General features: G+C 38.1%; 2 protein-coding genes and 1 long non-coding RNA gene across 3 annotated transcripts in view; 1 reads left to right on the top strand and 2 right to left on the bottom strand.

The window, feature by feature from the left end:
• Window positions 1-984: 984 nt before the first annotated feature.
• LOC140002970 (uncharacterized) lies at window positions 985-4,239 on the bottom strand. Its single transcript, XR_011810801.1, has 3 exons — window positions 4,110-4,239; window positions 3,553-3,737; window positions 985-1,312 (listed from the first exon to the last, which is right to left on the bottom strand). It is a non-coding gene; the product is annotated as an uncharacterized lncRNA (long non-coding RNA).
• Window positions 4,179-17,350, top strand: ZSWIM2 (zinc finger SWIM-type containing 2). The gene is made up of 9 exons (XM_027461525.3): window positions 4,179-4,462; window positions 4,562-4,638; window positions 5,057-5,097; window positions 6,467-6,683; window positions 6,963-7,214; window positions 7,472-7,556; window positions 8,623-8,741; window positions 9,963-10,116; window positions 10,808-17,350. The coding sequence occupies exons 1-9, from the start codon at window positions 4,319-4,321 to the stop codon at window positions 11,567-11,569; spliced, it is 1,851 nt and encodes a 616-aa protein (XP_027317326.2). The 5' UTR covers window positions 4,179-4,318; the 3' UTR covers window positions 11,570-17,350.
• The window catches only part of FAM171B (family with sequence similarity 171 member B), a 32,285-nt gene continuing 26,199 nt past the window's right edge, over window positions 14,571-20,656 (bottom strand). The window contains exon 8 of the mRNA XM_038182238.2: window positions 14,571-20,529. Coding sequence (XP_038038166.1) covers window positions 19,194-20,529 — 1,336 coding nt within the window. The 3' untranslated portion in view covers window positions 14,571-19,193. The remainder of the gene's footprint in view (window positions 20,530-20,656) is intronic.

Here is a 20,656-nt window from a genome sequence, read left to right as displayed (position 1 = left end):
AATATTATTCCCATAGTACTTAAAAAAAGAGAGATTGTTGGCAAGCTGAACATGCAATGTTCCACTGCTAATCTGTCTCAGTTTATCAAGGCTGTGCTCCATTCCAGTATCTGTCAGAAACAAGCTTCATATTTCTGGTGGAGAGGAAGAGGGGAAGTAGGTTTTTCTGATTTGTGTCCCCCTCCCCTTCCCCTTATATTCATAGTTTCTGATATTTCTGCTATTATGTGGAAAGAATGCAGCTAGCTGATCTGCCAGATATTGGTGCTTATGTTGGTTTACCCAGAATCTACTCTTTGGTGCCAGGAGATCACTGAAATCAGTGTTCTATTGAAAAAATCATTGCCTATGGTAATTAGGGAAGTAGAAACTAGCTGATCAGTACTCCACTGGGTCATTACCAGTATATATTGAGAGAACTGAATAAACGCATCACTGACAATATTTAGTGAGATAACTTAATATAGAATGAGGTAACTGAACTCCCCCTTCCTATGAGGGAGAGTCATTCTAAATAGACAAGGGAAGGAAGGGAAGAGAAGAAAGGAAATGTTAATGATAGAAAACTGAGGCACAAAGAGGTTTTGCTCAGTGTCACTCAGGAAATGTTCAAAAGAGCCAGGATTGTTAGATTCTCTTCAGTTGTGGTCTACCATTAAGCCACAAGGTCACCCTACTTTTTGAGTCTTAGAATAGTTAGTTTTGTTTTGTTTTGTTTTGCTTTACCACTAATTTAATATCTCTGACAGGAAACATCTGATTTCAGGATTTGCAGGACAGTTCACACATCTAATAACTCTCTTTGATTCCCAGAATCTTTGATCCCTTTTTTTCCATCAAGTTTTCATTCCTTCTGTTGCTGTTGTTGTTGTTGCTGTTGTTGTTTTGGTTTGGTTTTGGTGTTGTTTTTAAGCAAAGAGCTTTTTTTTGAATAAAATTTCTTTCTGTCTTGCTTCACCGTATTTAGAGGTTCCTGGGATACAGCGATTGTAATACATACTTCGGAAATAGATACAATTCATTCTTAGCCAAGGTAGGTAGTGGGATCATCTGTCACACAGGAAAAGAAATATCCATCTTGTGAATTTTATGGGCCTAAGCACAAGGTAGGCGTGCATTTATTGAAGAGAACCAAGGCATATAAAAGTGAATACCTAACCCCTAGGCAGGCACAAAAACACTGTTCTCTTCAGAAATGAGAATGTCAGTACTTCACAGGGTGTTTCAGTGGAATGGAAGGGGAGTGGTGGAGGCATTCTCCATTCTTTGTGTCCAAGTGCTGCAAGTAGATGAAAAAGATGACAAAAATCTCCTTGGAAAAGAAAAACAAAAACAAAACAAAAAAAAAAAAAAAAAACAACAACAACAAAAAAAAACATTTAATTTGCGGTTAGGATGCTTACCTTAAATAAGAAATGTGTAAGGTCACATATCTTTCTTCCACTTATTTGTTGCTTGGTTAATGAGTATTTAATAAAAAGATTATCTAAAAATTATGAACTGTAGGTTGCACGGATCAGCATGCCAACAAGCAAGATAAAAAGATACCCTCTTGCTCTCTGGCCCACTAAAGTCTTGACTTCACAATTTCAACATCACAATTTCATCAAGACAGAGCAGAGTACCCTTTTCTTTTTGATTTCAGATAGCTTCAATTCTGGATATCAGACACTTGCTATGCATGTAGGAAAACCCAGATTTGACTTTCTAAAGAGATGAGAATTGAAATTGTCTTTAATTTTCCCTCAACTTGGAGTTCAATTCAGAACTGGCCTCTAGCAGTATTCAAAACTGCATGACATTAAGGGGGAAATAAATCTCTATTGTCTGGATATATCTTGGTAACAGTTCGGAGAGATGAAGATGGGTGATGCCACACATCTGTACCTCTTATAAAGTCAACAAAACTCTCAAGAAACTTTTATGTAATGATGTGAGAGATGAAGCTCTCGTTGCCTTAAAATACAATAAAACAAAATAAGAGGCACCCACTGTCTCAAACAATATTAGAAAAAAATCCCTATTACACAACAGTTATTTCTAAAGACTATTCATACAGTTGGATCCTGCCACATAGCGTGAAGACTGTCACAGTATGAATATGCTATTCAAGATGCTAGGCATGCTGGCCAAGATCTGCACAAACTGATCTGCTTTGAAGATGAAGAAAATGGTGTCATTTTGCCTTTTGTAATGCTTCAAGGGGAAAAGGATTGAAAACACTTGACAGAACAAAAGGTGAATCAGTATCAGATGGGCTCTAAAACAGAAATAGTTCCAAAGACAATCACACCTTGTAAAATCAAAATGTCACACCTAGTGTGGTGACATGGGTTAGTTTGTATCTACAGATAGAAAGGGTCTGTAACATTGTATATGTAATAACCAATTATAACAATATTCCTCATGTGCTAGAACTCCCTATATCATGACTTGTGAAACCTGTCCAATATACATATATTGTGTCTACCAATCTGTAATATTTACTATAACAGTTTCTTTTCTAAAGTTTGCTGTTTAAACAAGTTCAGCCCCCCCCCTCAAAAAAAAAAAATTAGTCACATTTAGTCACACAAAAAATTTAGTCACACATATTTATATATAATACAAATATATGTATGAAATATTTAGTCACGCATATTTAGTGACACAAAAATATGTGCATACATTATCACGTGAGTTAGTTACAGGGGTAAAGTTACTGAGAACACCAGTAGATCATGTACAGGCAAAAGGTGTAGCAGGATCTTTAACTGCAACAAGAATTTAAAATTGTGTAAACCACAAGACAATGCACTGGGCTTTGTCATTCTTAAAATTCCTCTTTTCACAGGTAAGGTATTTCTGTACAGCTGTTAATGGTATGACATCTTAAGGTTATTGAAAAGGAAAAAAAAAAAAAAAAAAGTTTGGTTGGTTGGTTGTTAATCTCCTACAATGTCGTTCAGGAGAGATAATGTAAGGTAAGGATAAAGATAAAGAAATGATGGCAGGTAAGGATAAAGAAAAGATGTGAACAAGCTGATCCAGAAGATTTCACAAGAAGTCTGTGACATCAGGCCAAAAAGTGCACGCAGGATTTACTAAGAAACACTACAATGTCTTTGTCACTTGATCTTCTTCCAGCTCCCTACCCTTGAACCTTGACATGCTGGTATAGGGGCTTGTGAATTGATTAAAATAATTAGGTCTGATGGTTATTTTACATGTCGCTTAGTTCAATTGTGTGGTTTTGTGTTTGTTGTTGTTGTTTATTTTTTAAAAGCAAGGTTTCAGCCTTTGATTTGGAATTCTGACCACATGCACTTCCAGACCCCATTTCCTACTTACCCCTTCAGCCCTTCTGGTTTGACTTGTCCACTTGAGCTCACTCGTCACTCTTTTGACCAACCTGAGTGGCTGCATCATGTCACCCTGTAGTCTTCCCTGTATCCTTCACACCACTCACACCAGTTCTTTCTGTACCAGGTTCCCTGGCTGCTTCCTTCTCCAAGCTAACATTCAATAAAGAAAAACAAAACACAATAAAACAACTTTTCCTAAGCTTCTCACCTCTGCACTGATCTGGATCGGGGTCCTGCAGCTAGATGAGGTTTTCTTCATAGACACTTTCCTCCACCGCCTGGCGTGAGGGTAGGCTCTGTTCTGAGGTGGCACAGCCTTCGCCTAACTTCGTATCGCCTCCATGGCCCTCCGCAGCCTCTGCCTGCCCTCCTGGGACCTCTCTTTAGTCACTTCTGAAATAAAAAGGCACTTCAGCAAAGCCTCCCAGATGATAAAAGTATCCCCTGATGTCTTTAACAAACATTGAGAGGGAGTTGGACCCCTGTTACTCCATGTGTTTTACATTCTGGGGAAAAACTATGCAATCTACTTCGTTATCAAAAGAATTGTAACTATCAGCTGTTTGAAGAATTGATACAAATATTTAAAGGAAAGTGGAAACAAACAGAAGAGTGATCTTTATTTATTTATTTATGGAAAGCCTATAGGGACCGTGACACAACCGAAAAACCCGCCCTTTTCTGTGGTAAATGTTTCCCCCCACAAGAAGCACGTGAGATAACCCGGGGAGATTCCAAGCGCGTCAAAACAGAACCGGCGAGTACCAAAAGGGAGGATGCTGCCACCACTGACGGAAAGCACGAAGAGCAGCTGGTACTGCAAGGAACGCCGCCGCCTTACAGCCCCAGCCCCGCGACACCTGCGGGCAGCCGCCGGCTCCGGGGTCGCCTCACGAAATGGCGGCCGAGCCGCCGCCTGAGGGCCGTTGGCGGCGGTTGCGGCCGTTGTGGAGGCGCGCGGCGGCCGCGCGGCCATGGCGGGGCGGCGGCAGGAGGCGGGCGCGGCGCTGAGGCGGCGGCAGGAGCGGGCGCTGCGCGGCACCATGCGCGTCGTCAGGGAGCTGGGGCCCGCCGCCTTCCTGCTGCAGGAGGACGGCCGCCGCGGGCCGCCGCTCAGGGTGGGTGCGTGGGTTGGGGGGTGTGTGGGGACACGCACACGGCTTGGTCCGGGTGTGGGGTGAGGCGGCCGTGGCGGCTGCTGGGCGCTGTCCTTGCAGGTGCTGCTCGGAGCGCCGCACTCGTGCAGCTGCGGCACCGCCCGGGCGGGAGCGGGGCTCTGCGAGCACCTCTGCTGGTGAGGAGGCGCGGCCGGAGGGGACGGGAGGGGACGGGACGGGGCGGGGGGACAAAGATAAGGCTGGTATCAGCCACTGTCACATCCCAGAGATGGGGACCAGGAGGGGAGAGACGGGTCCTAAGCACCTCACAGCCCCAAGAAGGAATGGCAAAGCAGCAAGGCAGGGAAGGGACAGGGATATATACTCAGAACGGGACTAACCCTTGTATTTTAAACATGGTTTTCCACCAATTTATATGTATTTAGCTGAATTGGCCACAGCAAGATGACTCAGTGTCTCACATCACACACACTACGTGCTCTGTGAAGCCCTGAGATTCTTACAAAGCTGCTCCAATTACATTCTAAAGCTGAATTAACAACTAACTTGATATTGATGTTCTTACGTAGCAGATACTTTGGTTATAAATTGCAGGATTCTTCTGAAAAAGTACCGATTACCAAGAGATCATGAATGTAAGTATTGGCATCACTTTTTTGAGTTGCAGATAGAGTTTACTAATTTTAAATGGATGAAGCATTGTCCTCAAGTTTCAGTCTTGTTCTTCCTCCTCTCCCACCTCCACTTAAAAAAGAAAAAAAAATAGCACTCTTGGACATTTTCCCATTTGTTTCCCTTTTCCCCTGATACAGAAAACTTACATTACTTCACTGATTACAGCTGCAGTCTCGGGAAGAATCAAAATACAAAACAGCTAATCAGTTGCAACAATGTAAGAGAGAAGGAAGAAAGAAATAATTTAGAAAAACACCTTGTATCGAAGTTAATCCAGTATTCTCCAGACACTCTTAGAGAGCAGCCACTGACATACTTGGTGCTTTCCCTAGTCAGAAAGTAGCTACAGAAGTACAGCTCATCTTTTATACCAAAATAGCTGTAATAACTTCTCTAGGTTACTCCACCATTTCTACTTTTGCAGCATCTAAACTGTAGTATTTGCTACATGCTGTAAATGTCAAAAAGATTTTGTAATCCTTTACTCGTTTTGATATTTATCACTTTCTGTCACCCAAACCACAAAGCTTTCCAATACAGACAGTATAAACTGCATGTTAAGAAGCAGGTTCTCAAGTACTTTCTTAGACTTCTTTTTCTAGGACTTGAGTAACTCCAGTAACTTCAATATTCTACAAAATTATTGGTGTAAAGATCTCTTATCACGTAGTAACCATAACAAAACAGCTAAATACAAACCAACTTTAAAGAATGGCCACTATTCCAAAAGATACTTTAAATATATATATATATATATATATATATACACACATATGAAATCAACCATCTCATACATAGTCAGAAACTGGTTTGTATATTTCTATCTGAACTATATTTGTTAGAAGATTTACTCTGAGGCATAGGCAACAATTTCAGCAGACAGTTGGATTTCATCTTAACTCAGAAAACTTCATACCTAGTTTCTGGCTGAGGAATCGTAGTGGCATGTGGTATCAGAACTATATCCAGACTGTGATTCAGAGAACAGAGTGATTTGCCAGAACTGCCTGTTTGCAGAGGAATGCCTTACCTTGTATCACTTCCCCCTCGCAAAAATAAGGAAACTTCAAGGAGAGAGCCCTTCAGTGTTTTACTGAAATGTCGGTATTTTGTTGAGATAAGCCTCTTGAATAAAATTGCATAGACAATATTGTAAACATTTTCTGTACAAGCCGTAAAAAAAAACAATTTAGATCATTTTGTAATATATACAATATGTTTCATCCCCCACAGAGAAGGTCCCCACTGCATTTTATAGATGGAAAACAATTAGAAGAGCTAAGTAGAGAGTTCTGTCAGAAAAGCTAAAGCTGTGTTTACTTTTGCTAGATGCTTGTAAGTCGGGTCTTCTCGAAAGAGAAATTGAGGAGATACTTGAGCGATTGCATCAGAAACCAACACAAAATGCAAAACAAACTCTCCTCTCACAAACACCACATGAAGAGCATGACAGATGCATTCATCAGAAAGAAATTGACAAAGAGGATGTTTGTCCCATTTGTCAGGAGGAGTTACTAAAGAAAATGCTTCCCATCACTTACTGCAGGTTAAGTGCACCATTTATTCTTTGTCTTGCTATATATATGTATATATATAATTATAGAATAGGTGTTACAAGATCTACTAATACTGTTACCATCAATACACAATTAAGAGTATCTGATTGTTATTGTAGCCCTTTTCCAATCTTAAAAATTTAGCAATCATAGGAGTTGAACTGCGGGTAAAGAATGAGGAAGAGAAAAGGAAGACTGCTTAGTATTGCTACGTGATTTTTCTTATATGCTTATAAAAGATGACAGAAATAGCTATTTGTTTTCTGTAGATACAGCTGTGGTAACAACGTACACATAAAATGCATGAAAATTTGGGCTGACCACCAAGATGAAACTGAGAAAGATTCTGTAGTGAAATGCCCACTCTGCAGGGAAAAATTTGCACCTCTTAAGCTCATTCTAGAAGAATTTAGAAACTCTAATCAACTTGTGACTGCAACAGAGAAAGCAAGACTGGATACGCACCTCGGAATCCCTTGCAATAACTGCAGAGTATTTCCAATTGTGGGAAAGTGCTACAAGTATGTACTTTTAAATGCAGATTTCGACAGTGTTGTGTCTTTGAGTATCTCTCTTAGCTCACTGCTTAATCCTCTGTCTTTATTATAAAGAAGTGACTTCATCTACAGCGTAGAAAGCCCATCTCCAAGCAGTGCTGTATGTATTTGGGATTGGCCTTTTCCAAATCATAAATTTACCTACTACTTTATCAATGTGTTGACTGTTTGCTGTGCTAACTCCTTGTTCTGTTGATGTGGTTTTGTTTTTTACCTTTCAGGTGCACGGAGTGTGCTGACTATCACCTATGCCATGAATGTTTCATTGGTTTCTGCCATTCTCCACATGTTTTTCTTTTTAGACAGGTATCAAACGGGTTTTCTTTGTTGTATCCTATGCTGACCTTTGTAATATTAATTGATTTTGTTTCCCCTTATGCAAATCATGCAGACACTGCATTAAATTTACTTTGCTACAAGCTAAGTGGCTACAGAAAGATAATGAACTAAGGAAAAAAAAAAAAAAAAAAAAAAAAACACCTTAATCTATGAGCTTAGTTGCCCTCTGCCTGTAAACGTCGCATAATGGCACCCTTATATAGGCAGCTGCAAATGCATCCTAGCTCATTCCATCTACCTTTCCAGTTCCTCTATGTAAATAACCCCTTACAGCTGGCAATGTAATGAAAAAAAAAAAAAAAGCCATAGGAACCAACATTAAATGAGAAGATTTTGGAGGGGCTTTGAGCTCTGCTTGTCCAGGGCAGAAGCACAATGAATCAGCACTAGAGATCTCCCTAATTAAATTTAACTGTGCCTTATTAAATTCTCAGTTGTATTACCCACAACACCAGTTACCTTCTGTAAAAGGCATACCTGAGACAATTACAGGCTGGTGGCAGTCTGTCAGCATGTTTTCTCCAAACGAGTGCTACAAGATCATTGCTCAGAGTCCAGGAATAGAACAAGAGTACAAAGCCCTCAAAAATAACTATCAGTGATAATGTATATATGCAGTTCTACAAATAGTGGATTTGGGGTATAGAAGAGGCAGCTATGTAGCATCAGAGCAGTGAAAAATTAGTCATATTACCAGAACAACCATAATTGGATATACTCACGCCTTAAAAGTTAGTTTTGCTGCCAAATTGTCTTAGGTTTTCCAGAAAAAAAACAGTTCTTCAGGTTTGCCATTCACAAATGACAAACATTAAGAATGTCTCCAAGTTCTAGCTGAAGTAAATTTTTTCTGTTTCAGCCTTTGCAAAGGTCTGAGTAAGAGGTTTCACTTAAGACAGCTAATTTTATTTGCCACACTAAAAATAGTTAGGGAACATATTTGTTTTACAACTTATTCTCAGCCGTTCTTTGTGTTGCTTATAGGTGTTTATATCTTGAGTTCAATTTGTCTCAATCCTTTTGCATGTTACAGAAGAGAAATAAGAAATGGAGAGCTCTTGAACAGCTTTCAGAATTATCAGCCCGAGGAGGAACATATAAAAGCTTTAACCCAGCAAATAATTCTGAAGAAAAGCTATTATATCTTCAGAAGTAAGAACTTGTCCTTTTCTCTACTATTTAGTATGACAAACACGAAACATATTCAGTAACACTTTCTTTAACTGTATCTGAAACAATTTTAAGTACTTTACAAAAAGCAATAAATGTTTTAGTAAGAACATTCTTCTAATACTTCTAATGAAGCAACAAGTTGCTTTAGCATTGTTAAAATTATATATATGGCAAATGAAGTAATTCTTTTCATGTAGCTTAGAAAGTCACAGCACAATACTAACAAAAATTACATTCTAAAAGTGAAAATATCCCTTGTTCAATAGTATTTTTCAAAGTGCCTTCAATTTTTCACTCAACAAATTGGGATAACAAATACAATAAACAAAATTCAACTGACAGCTTTATCATACAGAAACAAAACAGATGATATAGAGAAACAAAAGTTTTTGGTTATCTCTGGATCTGTTACCTCAACGCACAAGGACTCTCATTAGAAAAACAGCATAACCTGATGTAGGTACTGCATGCATAGAAGATTAACATTTTAAAAACTTGGTAATTCTAGGATCATCTCAGAAATGAATCAGTACTACCCAAAGAAAACATTTCTGATATTCTGATATTTCTGATATTATAAACAACTGTTCCAGGTAGTAGTAGTTCTACACCAAGCATCATACCTTAGAAGATGATGTTCTTATCCTTATCTCATGCTTTTATCAAAAATATAAAAGTAAAAGCTACTGAAAAGGATTACCTGTTGAGATACTTATTCAGACATTATTTACTTCTCATTCAAAACTAGAACCACCAATTACTTCTAAAGCAGACTACAGGATTAAGTTTGGAGTCTGATACCACAATTTCAAGCTGAAGGTAGTTTTGCATGAGAATATTTGGGTTATGAATTCTGAGCTTGGATTTCAAAAGCTCATAACTCATAGCTTTTGTTCAGGAAAATTGATGTAGAAATTATTGCATGAAATCCAATGGTTTACATTATGCAACTGCTCAGGCTAAGTGAACATACTAGTTGGTGTCCTGAGAGACCCAAGTGTCTGTTCATGACTGTCATACCGAGATCAACATCACTGGAATGACTTGCACAGCAGCTCTGGTTTAGCAGACTGGTTAGACTATCTTAATTATTAAAGGTATTATTACAGAGAAGCCTTTGTCAAAGCCAATTTATCGTTCTGAAGTATTCACCTTTAGTTGCTATTTTTCTTAATTCACTGTTATTTTGTTTTGTTTTAGGACTACTTGTACCCCAAAGAACATTGTGAAGTCTTTACCTGTTATTTTAGTTAGCAAACACAGTAATTTACTTGCCCCAGGTATTCAATGTAGACTCTGTTTGAAGAGCTTTCATCTTGGTCAGTATGTAAGACTCCTGCCATGTAATCACAAGGTAAGAGGTTAAAACAAGTGCCTTTAATATTAAAGACCAAAATCTTCACATAACCTGTTAACTTGTAGCACGCCAGATTGTGCAGTTGACACTGATGTTATCCATAGCTACATAATTTGGAAGTATATAGGACCCAGCCAGCCTTTTAATATTTTTTTTTTAGTTTGTACCAGCAGCCTTAAGCAAGCCCACAGAAGATAGCCCTTTTCAGATTTACCTTGTTCTAGTTTGCCTGATCAGAAGTATTTTCTTTCACTGATAACCTGATAGGAGTAATGTAAATCCAAACGTGCAGTCTCAGTAATTACTACTGCCCTTTAGCCCAGACTTGACATGGAACACAGTCAGAAGGGGAATTAAAGAGAAAGCTACTAAGGATCAGTGCTGATTCCCCATTTTAATGAGCATGTGTAATCTTATTCTGTGACAGTAACTTCATTGTTGGAGCACCTTAAGAAGTGTGATCTAAACACCGTTTGTAGCAGCCTGTAATTTTTTAATTAGCTTCCTTTAGCCTGATAGTGCCCCAAACTTAGAGTGCATTCATTCTGTACATCAGCAGAATAGCACCCAGTGAAGTTCCTCTTGGTTTGCATTCAGAACACTTGAAGAGTCTTAGAATCACTGCTACATTGATTAGCCCATATTTAGTTAAGAAATATTATGAAAGAGGTGACCTTTGTTTTTTAAGTTTCATAGGGAATGTATTGACTGTTGGCTACTACAACGAAAAAACACATGTCCGATTGATGAATACGTTATATACAATCCCCTGACTTGGAAGGATACACCAGCCAAACAGGAGAACTTCCCAGCAGGTTCTCATACAAGTGTTAAAAAACTTGTAAAACAAGGGAAACCGGAAATCTGTGTCTCTGGAAGTCAAATTTATCTCAAGCAAGGCTCATCTGCATATACATCAGGAAGATCTGAAAGTAGCTTCAAAAAGCTTTCTAATAACAGTGTGCCTGAAACTCAAAAGGATTTAAGAAGTTTTAGCGACCTCCATCTAGGTAATTCTGATCCTAACAGCAGCAGAACTCTATGCAATTTTCCTAGGCATGGTAAGGATATTTCTCTAAGCTCTTGTGAAGCAGCATTTTCTGTGAAGTCCAGCACTATTAGGAAGGCTGACATTCATAATGCTTTCAGAAGCCCACACTGGATTGACTGCAGCAAAACAAGGAAAGTATTTCCTATTAGAAAAGATGACTGTGATAATTCCACAAATGAAAGATACCCCAGGGAGCTGAATTTGAAAATCAATTTGTGTGCAACAAGCCATTCTTCAAAAAAAGGTAGTAAAGATATGGGAAACACCAGCCACCAACAAAGGCTCCTAACAAAGCGACTGCCTAAGGATAACCATCTTAACTTTAAACAAACAAAAACAGATTTATTATTGGAAGGAATTCCACTGCATGCCAGCTCACGATTTCCTTATTTTAAATAACACAGCTATATTTTTATTTCTATAATCCATACACAGGATTTCTTAGAGACCAAGACATAAGTTAATAAGTGAATAATCCCATGGCATGAACTGCAGATACTACAAAAACTAACCCACTGCTGTTGAGTGCTGCAAGAAATGTTTGCATTAGATCATCTCAAACACAGGAACTCATCTGGCTGGTGTAGACATGTTTCAGAAAATAGCTACATAGTTGTAAAATTGTCACCTTTTCTTATTTGCAAGTTTTTAACCTTCAGTCAAGTAAATGACTCAAAAGAAATGTAAAATGTAGAGAGCTTTTATATTCTTAAAGACCAATTAGATCAAAGTTCCTATTTAGAGGTGTAATGAAGCCAGACTGATTTTAACATTATTTCTGAGTCATATCAAATCTGCTGTTTTCAGTGTGCAATAATAAAAGCAAGATAAGCAAGAAACTCTATATGTGTCAGGTACATGCTGTATGATCTGCTGTCACTTACTAATAATTAATTCCTCAAAAGAGGAGCTAAGCCTTGAATTAGCATACAGGAACCACAGCTATTTTCAACTGTGTATAGATGGCCAAGCCAAAGAACTACCAGGTGTAACAATTATTTCCCAAATGGCAATATAATAAATTTTAATTAATGTGGCAGGAGAACCTTTGCAAAGTGCTTGCCTGTAGTCTTGTAGTGTTTCTGAACAATGATGAAATTCATGAAATATGGCTTTTGTGAAGTTTAGAAAAGAGTAAAGCTTGAGAAATACTATCATCAGATTAAATTAAAAACAGGACATTATACCCTGGAGTTCCACTTAAGCTCTTCTATATCACAGAATCGTCCTGTTCTTCTACCTGGATTCTACTCAGATAATCTACTTTGAGATTTGTAGTTGGAATTGACATCTGTCTTCTGCATCGTGCAGACATGCAGAAATCTTTTATTTTTTCCTCAGAGCCACAGAAAATGTCTAAATGGAAGAGTGGAGAAGAAAGATTATGAGCAAGAGCAAAACATGAAATAATATTCTTGTTCTTTAAGTACCCCTTTCCAATTAAGCAAAATCAATTTACACTGTAAGCTTAATTGCACTATCCAAGGAACAGTAATCAGATTTAACATGGATATAGAAGCCTTTCTTAACTAGAAATGGGACAGAGAATATGACCGAACTAGAATTGGTAAACTTCTAAGGACAATAACAGTCTTTTATCATTGGAATTATGGCGATGCGAAATACAGTCTTTTAGTATTACTTAGAAGTGTTAACACGAGACAAATACATTCCTACACAATGTATTATTTCAAAGACATTCGAATCAGTGGTTTGCAGGGACAGGACAAGGAGTAATGGTCACAAGATAGAGCACAGGAAGTTCCGCACCAACACGCGAAAGAACTTCTTCGTGGTGAGGGTGATGGAGCACTGGGACAGGCTGCCCAGGGAGGCTGTGGAGTCTCCTTCTCTGGAGATATTCAAGGCCCATCTGGTCGCCTAAGCCTGCTTTTTTTGCCTAAAGCCTTAGAGCAGCCTGCTCTAAGGAACCTGCTTTGTCAGGAGGGTCGGGCCCTATGATCTTTTGAGGTCCCTTCCAACCCCTTCAATTCTGTGATTCTGTGAAATAAAAGTTAAGGGACTGATGACTTTTTAAAACTATTTTATTATATTGCATAAACTATGACATTTTACAAATCTTAGTTACATTTTTAGCAACAGACACACTGATACCGGAACAGAGATGAAAATACACCTCTGACAAAATATAAAAAGGTAGAAATACTTAAAACCTGGATGCTGAATATCAAGAGTGTTTTAAATGAACTATACCTGCTCTTGAGCGTTTCTGAAAAAGACTGCCACAGTAATGAAGTTTCTGTTGATTGTAAGGCTCCAACATGCAAGGTGGTGACCACAGCCGGTGTCATCAGCTCACCTACGTTTCAGCACCTCAGTAATGGTTTATGATCTCCATGCTCTAGTGTGCACGAAAAAGTTTTTACACAGTAGCAAGATGATGTAAAAACAGTATTGGACTGAAGTGCAACAAGTGCCTCAAAGGAACTGAATCAGTTAAATGGAAGAAAAAAGTACCACTGCACTTCTAGGGAGGCGCGAATATAGAAATGTAGATCAAAGAAACTGTAAATTGTAGATTGAAGAAATTGTAAAAGGTAGATTGTAGAAATTATAGAAATAAACTGGCCAAAAAAAAGTTACATTTGGTAAAATCACTTTTAAGCTGAGTGCTAATGCTAGAAATTATAAATACAGCTTTCACCCACCAGTCTTAAAATAATGTGAAGTCATTTTTTTTCTTTTAAATAAACATAACACAAAAAGACTGCTTTTAAATGAAAACAAAGCTCAAATTAAAAATCTCTTAATCAACCTTTCATATGAATTCTTTATCAGAAATGTACCGGCTCACAATTAGAAGTGTGGCACAATTTAGTGAGAATTCTATAAAAGAAGGCTCATTTTTAACTCTGTAGGCCTACCATAGTGTTTTGCATATGTATAATTCCACCAAATCTTAAACAAAGAGAAGCTTGGGTTATGTACACAATACAAGTTACGCCCCAAAATGAGATACAAATTAGTTCTAGAAAACAAAAATTAAATACATAAGTCCGTATAGTTTCTGCTTCTACTGGCAACAATGGTTAGCAGCTAAAAAAGGATTTTTATTATAATAATAATTTGTACATATAAACATATATTAATTTCATTTCTGGAGTTAAAATTCCAGTCTCATACCTGTAAATCCAGTAACTTCAAGATGCTTACTCTTGACTTATGAAGTTGAATCAGATCCCATATGTGGATTTTTAAAAGATACTACTAATCAGATTGCTAAAGATATACTTCTTTAATTTCTTTTCAAACATAAAATACAAAAGAGACAGGGTGTACAATCATCATCATGCAGGAGTCAGTATTCCAACATAAAAACACTATATCTGCCTTTGAAAATACTATAAAAGCTACAGAATTGCAAGTATGAATTAGTTGGTTTTCATGGTTGTTTTTTTTTTTTTTGGCTAACAGAAAAAAAATTACCTGTGCTTTTCCAATAGTCAGGTGTTCCACTGATAAAATAAGTCTGATGAAAGACAAAGGCACTTCAGCAGCCTAAATTACCTTCAGATTTTCCTAATATGCAATGTTTCATATGCAGTAATAGGCAACGGATGTAGTTCACTGCGTTTTAATTCGTACACTGTTACGAGTAATGTTGTTAATCTGTTTTGCATTTTAACTAATATCAAGAGTTTCAAATGCTGTCCAATCATTTCATCCTCTTTGGTACAAACTACTGCTCAAAAACAAAGCATACCACTAAACATTTTCATTCCTGCATACTGGATTATTTTTGTGCATCACCTCTAACTCTGCATTGGTAAATAATGTTTCTAATCATCATAAGTTGTGCTTTCAGGTTTTTAAGATATCAGACTTATAAAACTGCCATTTTCTGGCAGTAGTATGAAGATTTTTCCTGTTAAACTAACAGAATTTTTAAGCATTCCCCCCCAAACTTTTTTTTTTTTTAATACCTGACATTTCATAACAATATGAAAATTACTATTAATTACCTTATTCTAGGGAACATATCCAGTCTGACGCACATATATATTATTTCATCTGATCACCTGCATTATTATACATCGAAGTACAGATTTGTGCCACATAAATTAATCTGCAGAAGCAGGCCTTCGCTAACTCCATTAACCACCTCATTGAAAACAGGTGACACCTGGAACTGGTATACCCATCTGCAAGAAGAATCTCAACATCATGATAATGTTTTGTCTTTTCCACCTATATGCGTATCTATGTACAGTATCTGGAATTAAAATTGTTTGGAACACAGTGTAGTCAAACTTTTTTTTTTTTTTAAAAAAAGATAAGGATGAGAAAAAAAGAATTCCAGTCACTAAGAGGTAATACAGGTTTCTAGTGCATAAATTCCAACATACAACTGGAACATGAAGACTCAGACAATATATTCTGTAAATACTGAATATAAATATGAAGAATTCTAAGTATTTTAGAATATATAGCATTTAAAATCCAAGATTTAATGCTCATGATAGGGCCAAGGAAGAACTCCCTGTCACTGTGTGCTTAGGGGCATTAGCAATTCTCACACATTTACCTTCCCATATACAGCTATGGGAATAATATCTCTACAGACTAGCTTCCCATATTCTGACACAGAAAACAAATTATATATTTATTTTGCATATAAAACTAGACTTTGGAAAAGCCTTCTAAAGTGTCACCAGCAGCATAAAACATTATGTGATAAATGCTAGCAAGTTACACACATAAAAGTCGGTACGTGGAATCTACAAAGCAAGGAAAGATAGCTGGTGCTTGCATGGCATGGATAGAAGCAACAGCTAAAAACAGCTTAGAAATGGTATTATCAGAACTGCAGCACGTGCACTCCAGAGAAAAATTTGAATACTCTACTAAAATAAACGCTCATACTCTTGTTAGCAAGAGAAGGGCAACAGTCTAGTAGAGATGGCAATCCACAAGGAAGATGTTAATAGGAGGTGTCCTACATGGGGGTGCTATGGCTACTCCACAGCCTCTAAGGACATGTATTTACATACAGCTAAATCATCTCTATTGAAGATGAGAATATACAGATCATTATTTCAGAAAGAAATTTGTCTTGCTTCCTACTACCAAAAAAGTCTAGCAGCAAGAAACTCTTTCAAGAATATGTTCACCTCTGACTTGCTTTGCTGCCTAGAAGCTGAAGTGCATCGTTTGCACGTGGTCTCTGAAGAGGCCATTCAGTATGCCCATTATCTGTATGTCCAAGTTAAAACTGTGACTAGATCTAGACAACCAAAAAGCTCATTTAGACTTGATGGTTTAAAAACAAACTCTACTTTTCACTCATGACCCACTGGCATAGCAGACAAGAACCTGCACCAAATCAGTACAACTTTTGGTACCGTTCTTTTAAAATCTCGTACTCATACATACTCGTGTTGATATTTTCAACATTTCCAATCCTTTTTCTTTGGTGCCCAGATACCTACTCTGATGCAGAACAGGAACGCTGGAGTGCAAAATTTAATTCCTCTGAACTCACATGAATAAAGCCATTTACTGTTGTCTTTATCTTTTGATGATTTTAGGTAAGTTTAAGGAATTAGGTGGTCTTCATATCTACAATGAAAAAATGCATTAAGAACAAAAAATCTGCTATATATTTAATTTACCAGAGTTGAACAAAGTTAAATATAGAGACATCTCATTTGAATTTCAACAACTTGAAATCATTGTCAGGGATCTTCTGTTAATTTCAACAGAATGTACGATGCTATGTCTTTGAAAAGGAACTCATCAGCACTGATGCAGCTCTAAGGAAGGTATTACTGAACCTTGAAAGCTAAAGCTTCCAAATCAAGTGTGCATCTATATGAAAATATAGATCTGAAGATATATAATGGATAATTAAAAGTATGTAAACAAAGGAAAGGATGAGAACATCACCACTTTGGGCTAGAAAGTTAGTCATACACCAAATCCAGTGAAACTGAATATGGGAAAATATGAATTGTAAAAAATTATTTGGTATAAGAAAGGTGAATTACAGTTACCTAGAGAAAGTACAAAAGGCATGCTAATATGGCAAGCAATCTTAACATCTAAAGTAGATGAATGGCACCATTAAACCTAAGTCTTCTGGCCAAACAAAATCACAGATACCAGAAAAAAGTTGGACTAATGTACTGCTATTACCTTTCTGGTTACCCTACATATTCTTCTAAAAACAAAACCAGACAACCAACAATCCCAAAAGAAGAGACACAGCTCACAGCACAGTTTCCTGAGTCAATGCTCCCAGAAGCCCAGCCACACAGGACAGTTCCTGACCCTGAGCATCACGCTGCCACATCCTGACTGCAAGGTTGGGATGGATCTTCATATGTACCACCACCTTTCACTCCCTGTTTTTTCCTGTAGAAAGAAATCCTGAAGCACAGGCACAGAAGAAAATCAGGGTGTACTTCACCAACAGTAACAAATAACTGGCAGGGGAATCAGAACTACAAGACAGACAACTCAGTGCACCTCACCTTACAATTCACATACAGGCATAGTATGCTTGTATTGGGTCTCAGTATTGAACCTAAACGACTACAAACTAAGGGAAATATCATTATAAAGCTTTTTTAGGATGATTTGTAATCAAACTGCCAAAGCCAAAATGCTGAAACTTATTTCATCAGGGAAGCATCTTGAAAGCCATGGAAAAACATCCTATACACCATACAAAGCACATTGAGGTGTTGTGTATGCTTTTCTGTTAGCCAAAGCTGAAACTATCACTTTGACAAAGATGAACATAAAAATAAAGAATATTCCAATGGCCTTTTCCTTCCTCTATACATATCATAGTTACATTTCATGCATTCATGACTTTTGGTACGTTTAACTCTAAGATGAGTCATAAGTAGTATTCATATTGCATTACAGACCAAATTTTAAAGTCTGCTTCTCATGCTCATAAAAACCACAGCTTTTGAAAGCCTGCTTAGCCCCTCTACGATGCACAACCTGGGACAAAAGTAGCTCAGACTAGCAGAATGTAGGCACATAAGCCTCCAATTATCATCTTTTTTTTTTTTTTAAATCATAAAATAAAAAGCAACAGCTTTCCCATTAAAAGGAACTATTACAAAGGTATAACTTGTCCAGACTTACTTCCTTTTCCATTATGGGCCGAACTCTTAACATACACCTGCAGGAATTCAAGACAGTTTTGGAGCAAAACTGGTTCAACAGTAGGAAAGAAGAGATTTTAACTGATAAATGAAGCCAAAACAAGCCACTAGGATCAGCAGCCTCAAATGCTAACAGAACCAGTCCCGTTCTGCTGAGGTGGACGCTTCCTAGCAGATGCCAATCTTCAACATCCACAGCTTGGATCAAAAAGGACTATAACAGATGGGCAACATCTTAAGACAGCAGAGATCATGAACTGCAGTGGCCACACAGCTTGTACATGTCCCCCTGCTGGCACTGCTGTTTGGAATGGTAACCTTTTGCACACAGATGGACACAGAGAAAGGGCAGTGATGCTATAGAGCTCTGGTGATAAATCCAACAGAGCTCTTGTGCTGGTGTCACGGGACTACATGATGAAGCGTTGTACATCAAAGTAGCAACAGATCCCTAGAAAAGTTCACATAGAAAATACTGTACAGATGGTCACATTTATTAGGAACAAGGCTGAGGAATGGCTTTAACCACTCTGCCAATGCATTAGCAACAAGTAAAAAACAAAAGTTGTGCCTACATTTCTCGCTGTGCATTCTGAGAGGTGCATCCAAGAATGACAGACTAATTAAAACGTGGGCCTTCCCTATACTGCCATCAAACTTAGGAACTGGAGAGTTTTAATTTGTCTTTCCCTGTAATCAATTCATATTGAATATCAATTGCCCAGTTGAAGTAACTCAAACTGTACATTAAAAAAAAAAATTAACTTTTCTTGATACTAGAAAACAACATTTCCCTTGTAAACCCAACACTGCAGAATTACGCAAGCAGCCAAGAGGTCAACAACCAGCAGGGAGAGCAACAGCACAAAGCACGTTGTGTTCTAATTTATAGGAATAAGTGGCCTCTCCTCTCTTTTCTTCCAAATATTTGTTTTGCTATCTCTTTTGGTCATAGGTGGTCTCTCCCTTTTCTTAGGTGAAGGGATACTGGATTCCTGACTTCCTGACACAGTTTTTCTTCTTAGACCTTCTTCATCATGATGTTCCATGACTGGCCCATTCCCGCCATCCAAAATGTGCCTCACAGCCTGGTCCTCTGGAGTGCACACAGTGGTCCCACTTTCACTGCTACTCAGATCCAGATCTTCCAAGTAAAGGATCTTTGAGTGTGGCATATTTTTAATGAAAGTTTTTTCTCTCTCCAGTTTCCTACTAGGATGATGCTCGTTCATGTCCACACCAGAGTCCAGACTGGTATCATTACTCTCTGTTTTTCTGCCCTTTTTCAGATCTATAAAGGAATGCCTCACTTGAGCTATTGGCTTTCCGTCCAGGGACACAAACCACGCTCGAGGGTGCGGAGATGGCTTTCCTTTAGAGAGCTCCAGTAATGTTTGTTCTGAGATGCCTTGAAGTTCAGATGAAAACGGAGTCATTACAACTGCTTCATTCAGTGTCCCAGGAACAGAGACGGATTCCAGTAAGCTGTTAGTGTACCGGCCCCAGCCTGACGTTTGAGAAGGTAAGCCTTGTTCACCATCTAACGTGCTTTTTTCATCTCTGCAGACAGAAGGCTGTGGATGAGAGTGCGCTGGCATTTTCGGTAATGTCTGCATGTAACCGTCTCGATTCACGGGCTCCATCATGGGGTTATATACTAACTGCCCTTTCCTTGGCAAAGTTGCTGATTTAGCAGCATGCAATTGTTCTGGGGAATGGAAAAGGTCAGCAGTTTGAAGAATAGCAATAGGTTGATTGTAAATATGCATTAGATGTTCTGGGATATGGGAAAGCCCATACATCTCCTCTTGCAGTGTAAGATACCTGTTTTGGTCTTGAATGTCCCTGGGACCCTGGGAAATAGCACTGTTACTATGCTTTGGCTGCTGTAAGTGTCTGACTGCAGCGTTAGGCTCCAATGAATGGGATGAATTCATTGACTGACCAGTTTGACAGGCTGACTGATAAGAAGCATCCTCATTGTAGATTTTAAAGTTGTCTCTTGATTTTCCATCTTCAGTGTCTATGGATATCCTTCTCTGAGGACTGTATGAAGAGATCTTCGGTGGATATAACTGAGACTTATCCTCTAACTTTAAAGATCCCTTGACTGTATTGATGTGATTTATGTGAGTTGTTGATGTTGTCTGGTCTTTTTTCACAACATCCAGTTTCGTTGTATTTTTTTCCTTCTTTTGTGTCCGACCACATTTATCCCTAAGCAAAAGAAATGCAAAGTGACTGCAGAGCATGCTATGAAATACTAACTTCACTACCATAGTTGAACATTAGATGTTGGTTAAGAAGTTACTAGTCACAAACTTAAAATTAAGTTCTGTAATTA

Source organism: Anas platyrhynchos, chromosome 7, assembly GCF_047663525.1.
Source record: "Anas platyrhynchos isolate ZD024472 breed Pekin duck chromosome 7, IASCAAS_PekinDuck_T2T, whole genome shotgun sequence".
In the NCBI taxonomy this organism is placed as follows: Eukaryota; Metazoa; Chordata; class Aves; order Anseriformes; family Anatidae; genus Anas; species Anas platyrhynchos.
The sequence above is the reverse complement of the archived record's forward strand: the minus strand, read 5'-3'. Positions and strand labels throughout refer to the sequence as shown.

What these genes read in the sequence shown, in the direction of transcription:
- ZSWIM2 (XM_027461525.3), top strand. Translation starts at nt 4,319, where the DNA reads ATGGCGGGGCGGCGGCAGGAGGCGGGCGCGGCGCTGAGGCGGCGGCAG. An exon ending in AAGCTATTATATCTTCAGAA is followed by an intron (nt 8,742 to 9,962) that starts GTAAGAACTTGT and finishes GTTTTGTTTTAG; the next exon opens with GACTACTTGTACCCCAAAGA. An exon ending in TCCTGCCATGTAATCACAAG is followed by an intron (nt 10,117 to 10,807) that starts GTAAGAGGTTAA and finishes TTGTTTTTTAAG; the next exon opens with TTTCATAGGGAATGTATTGA.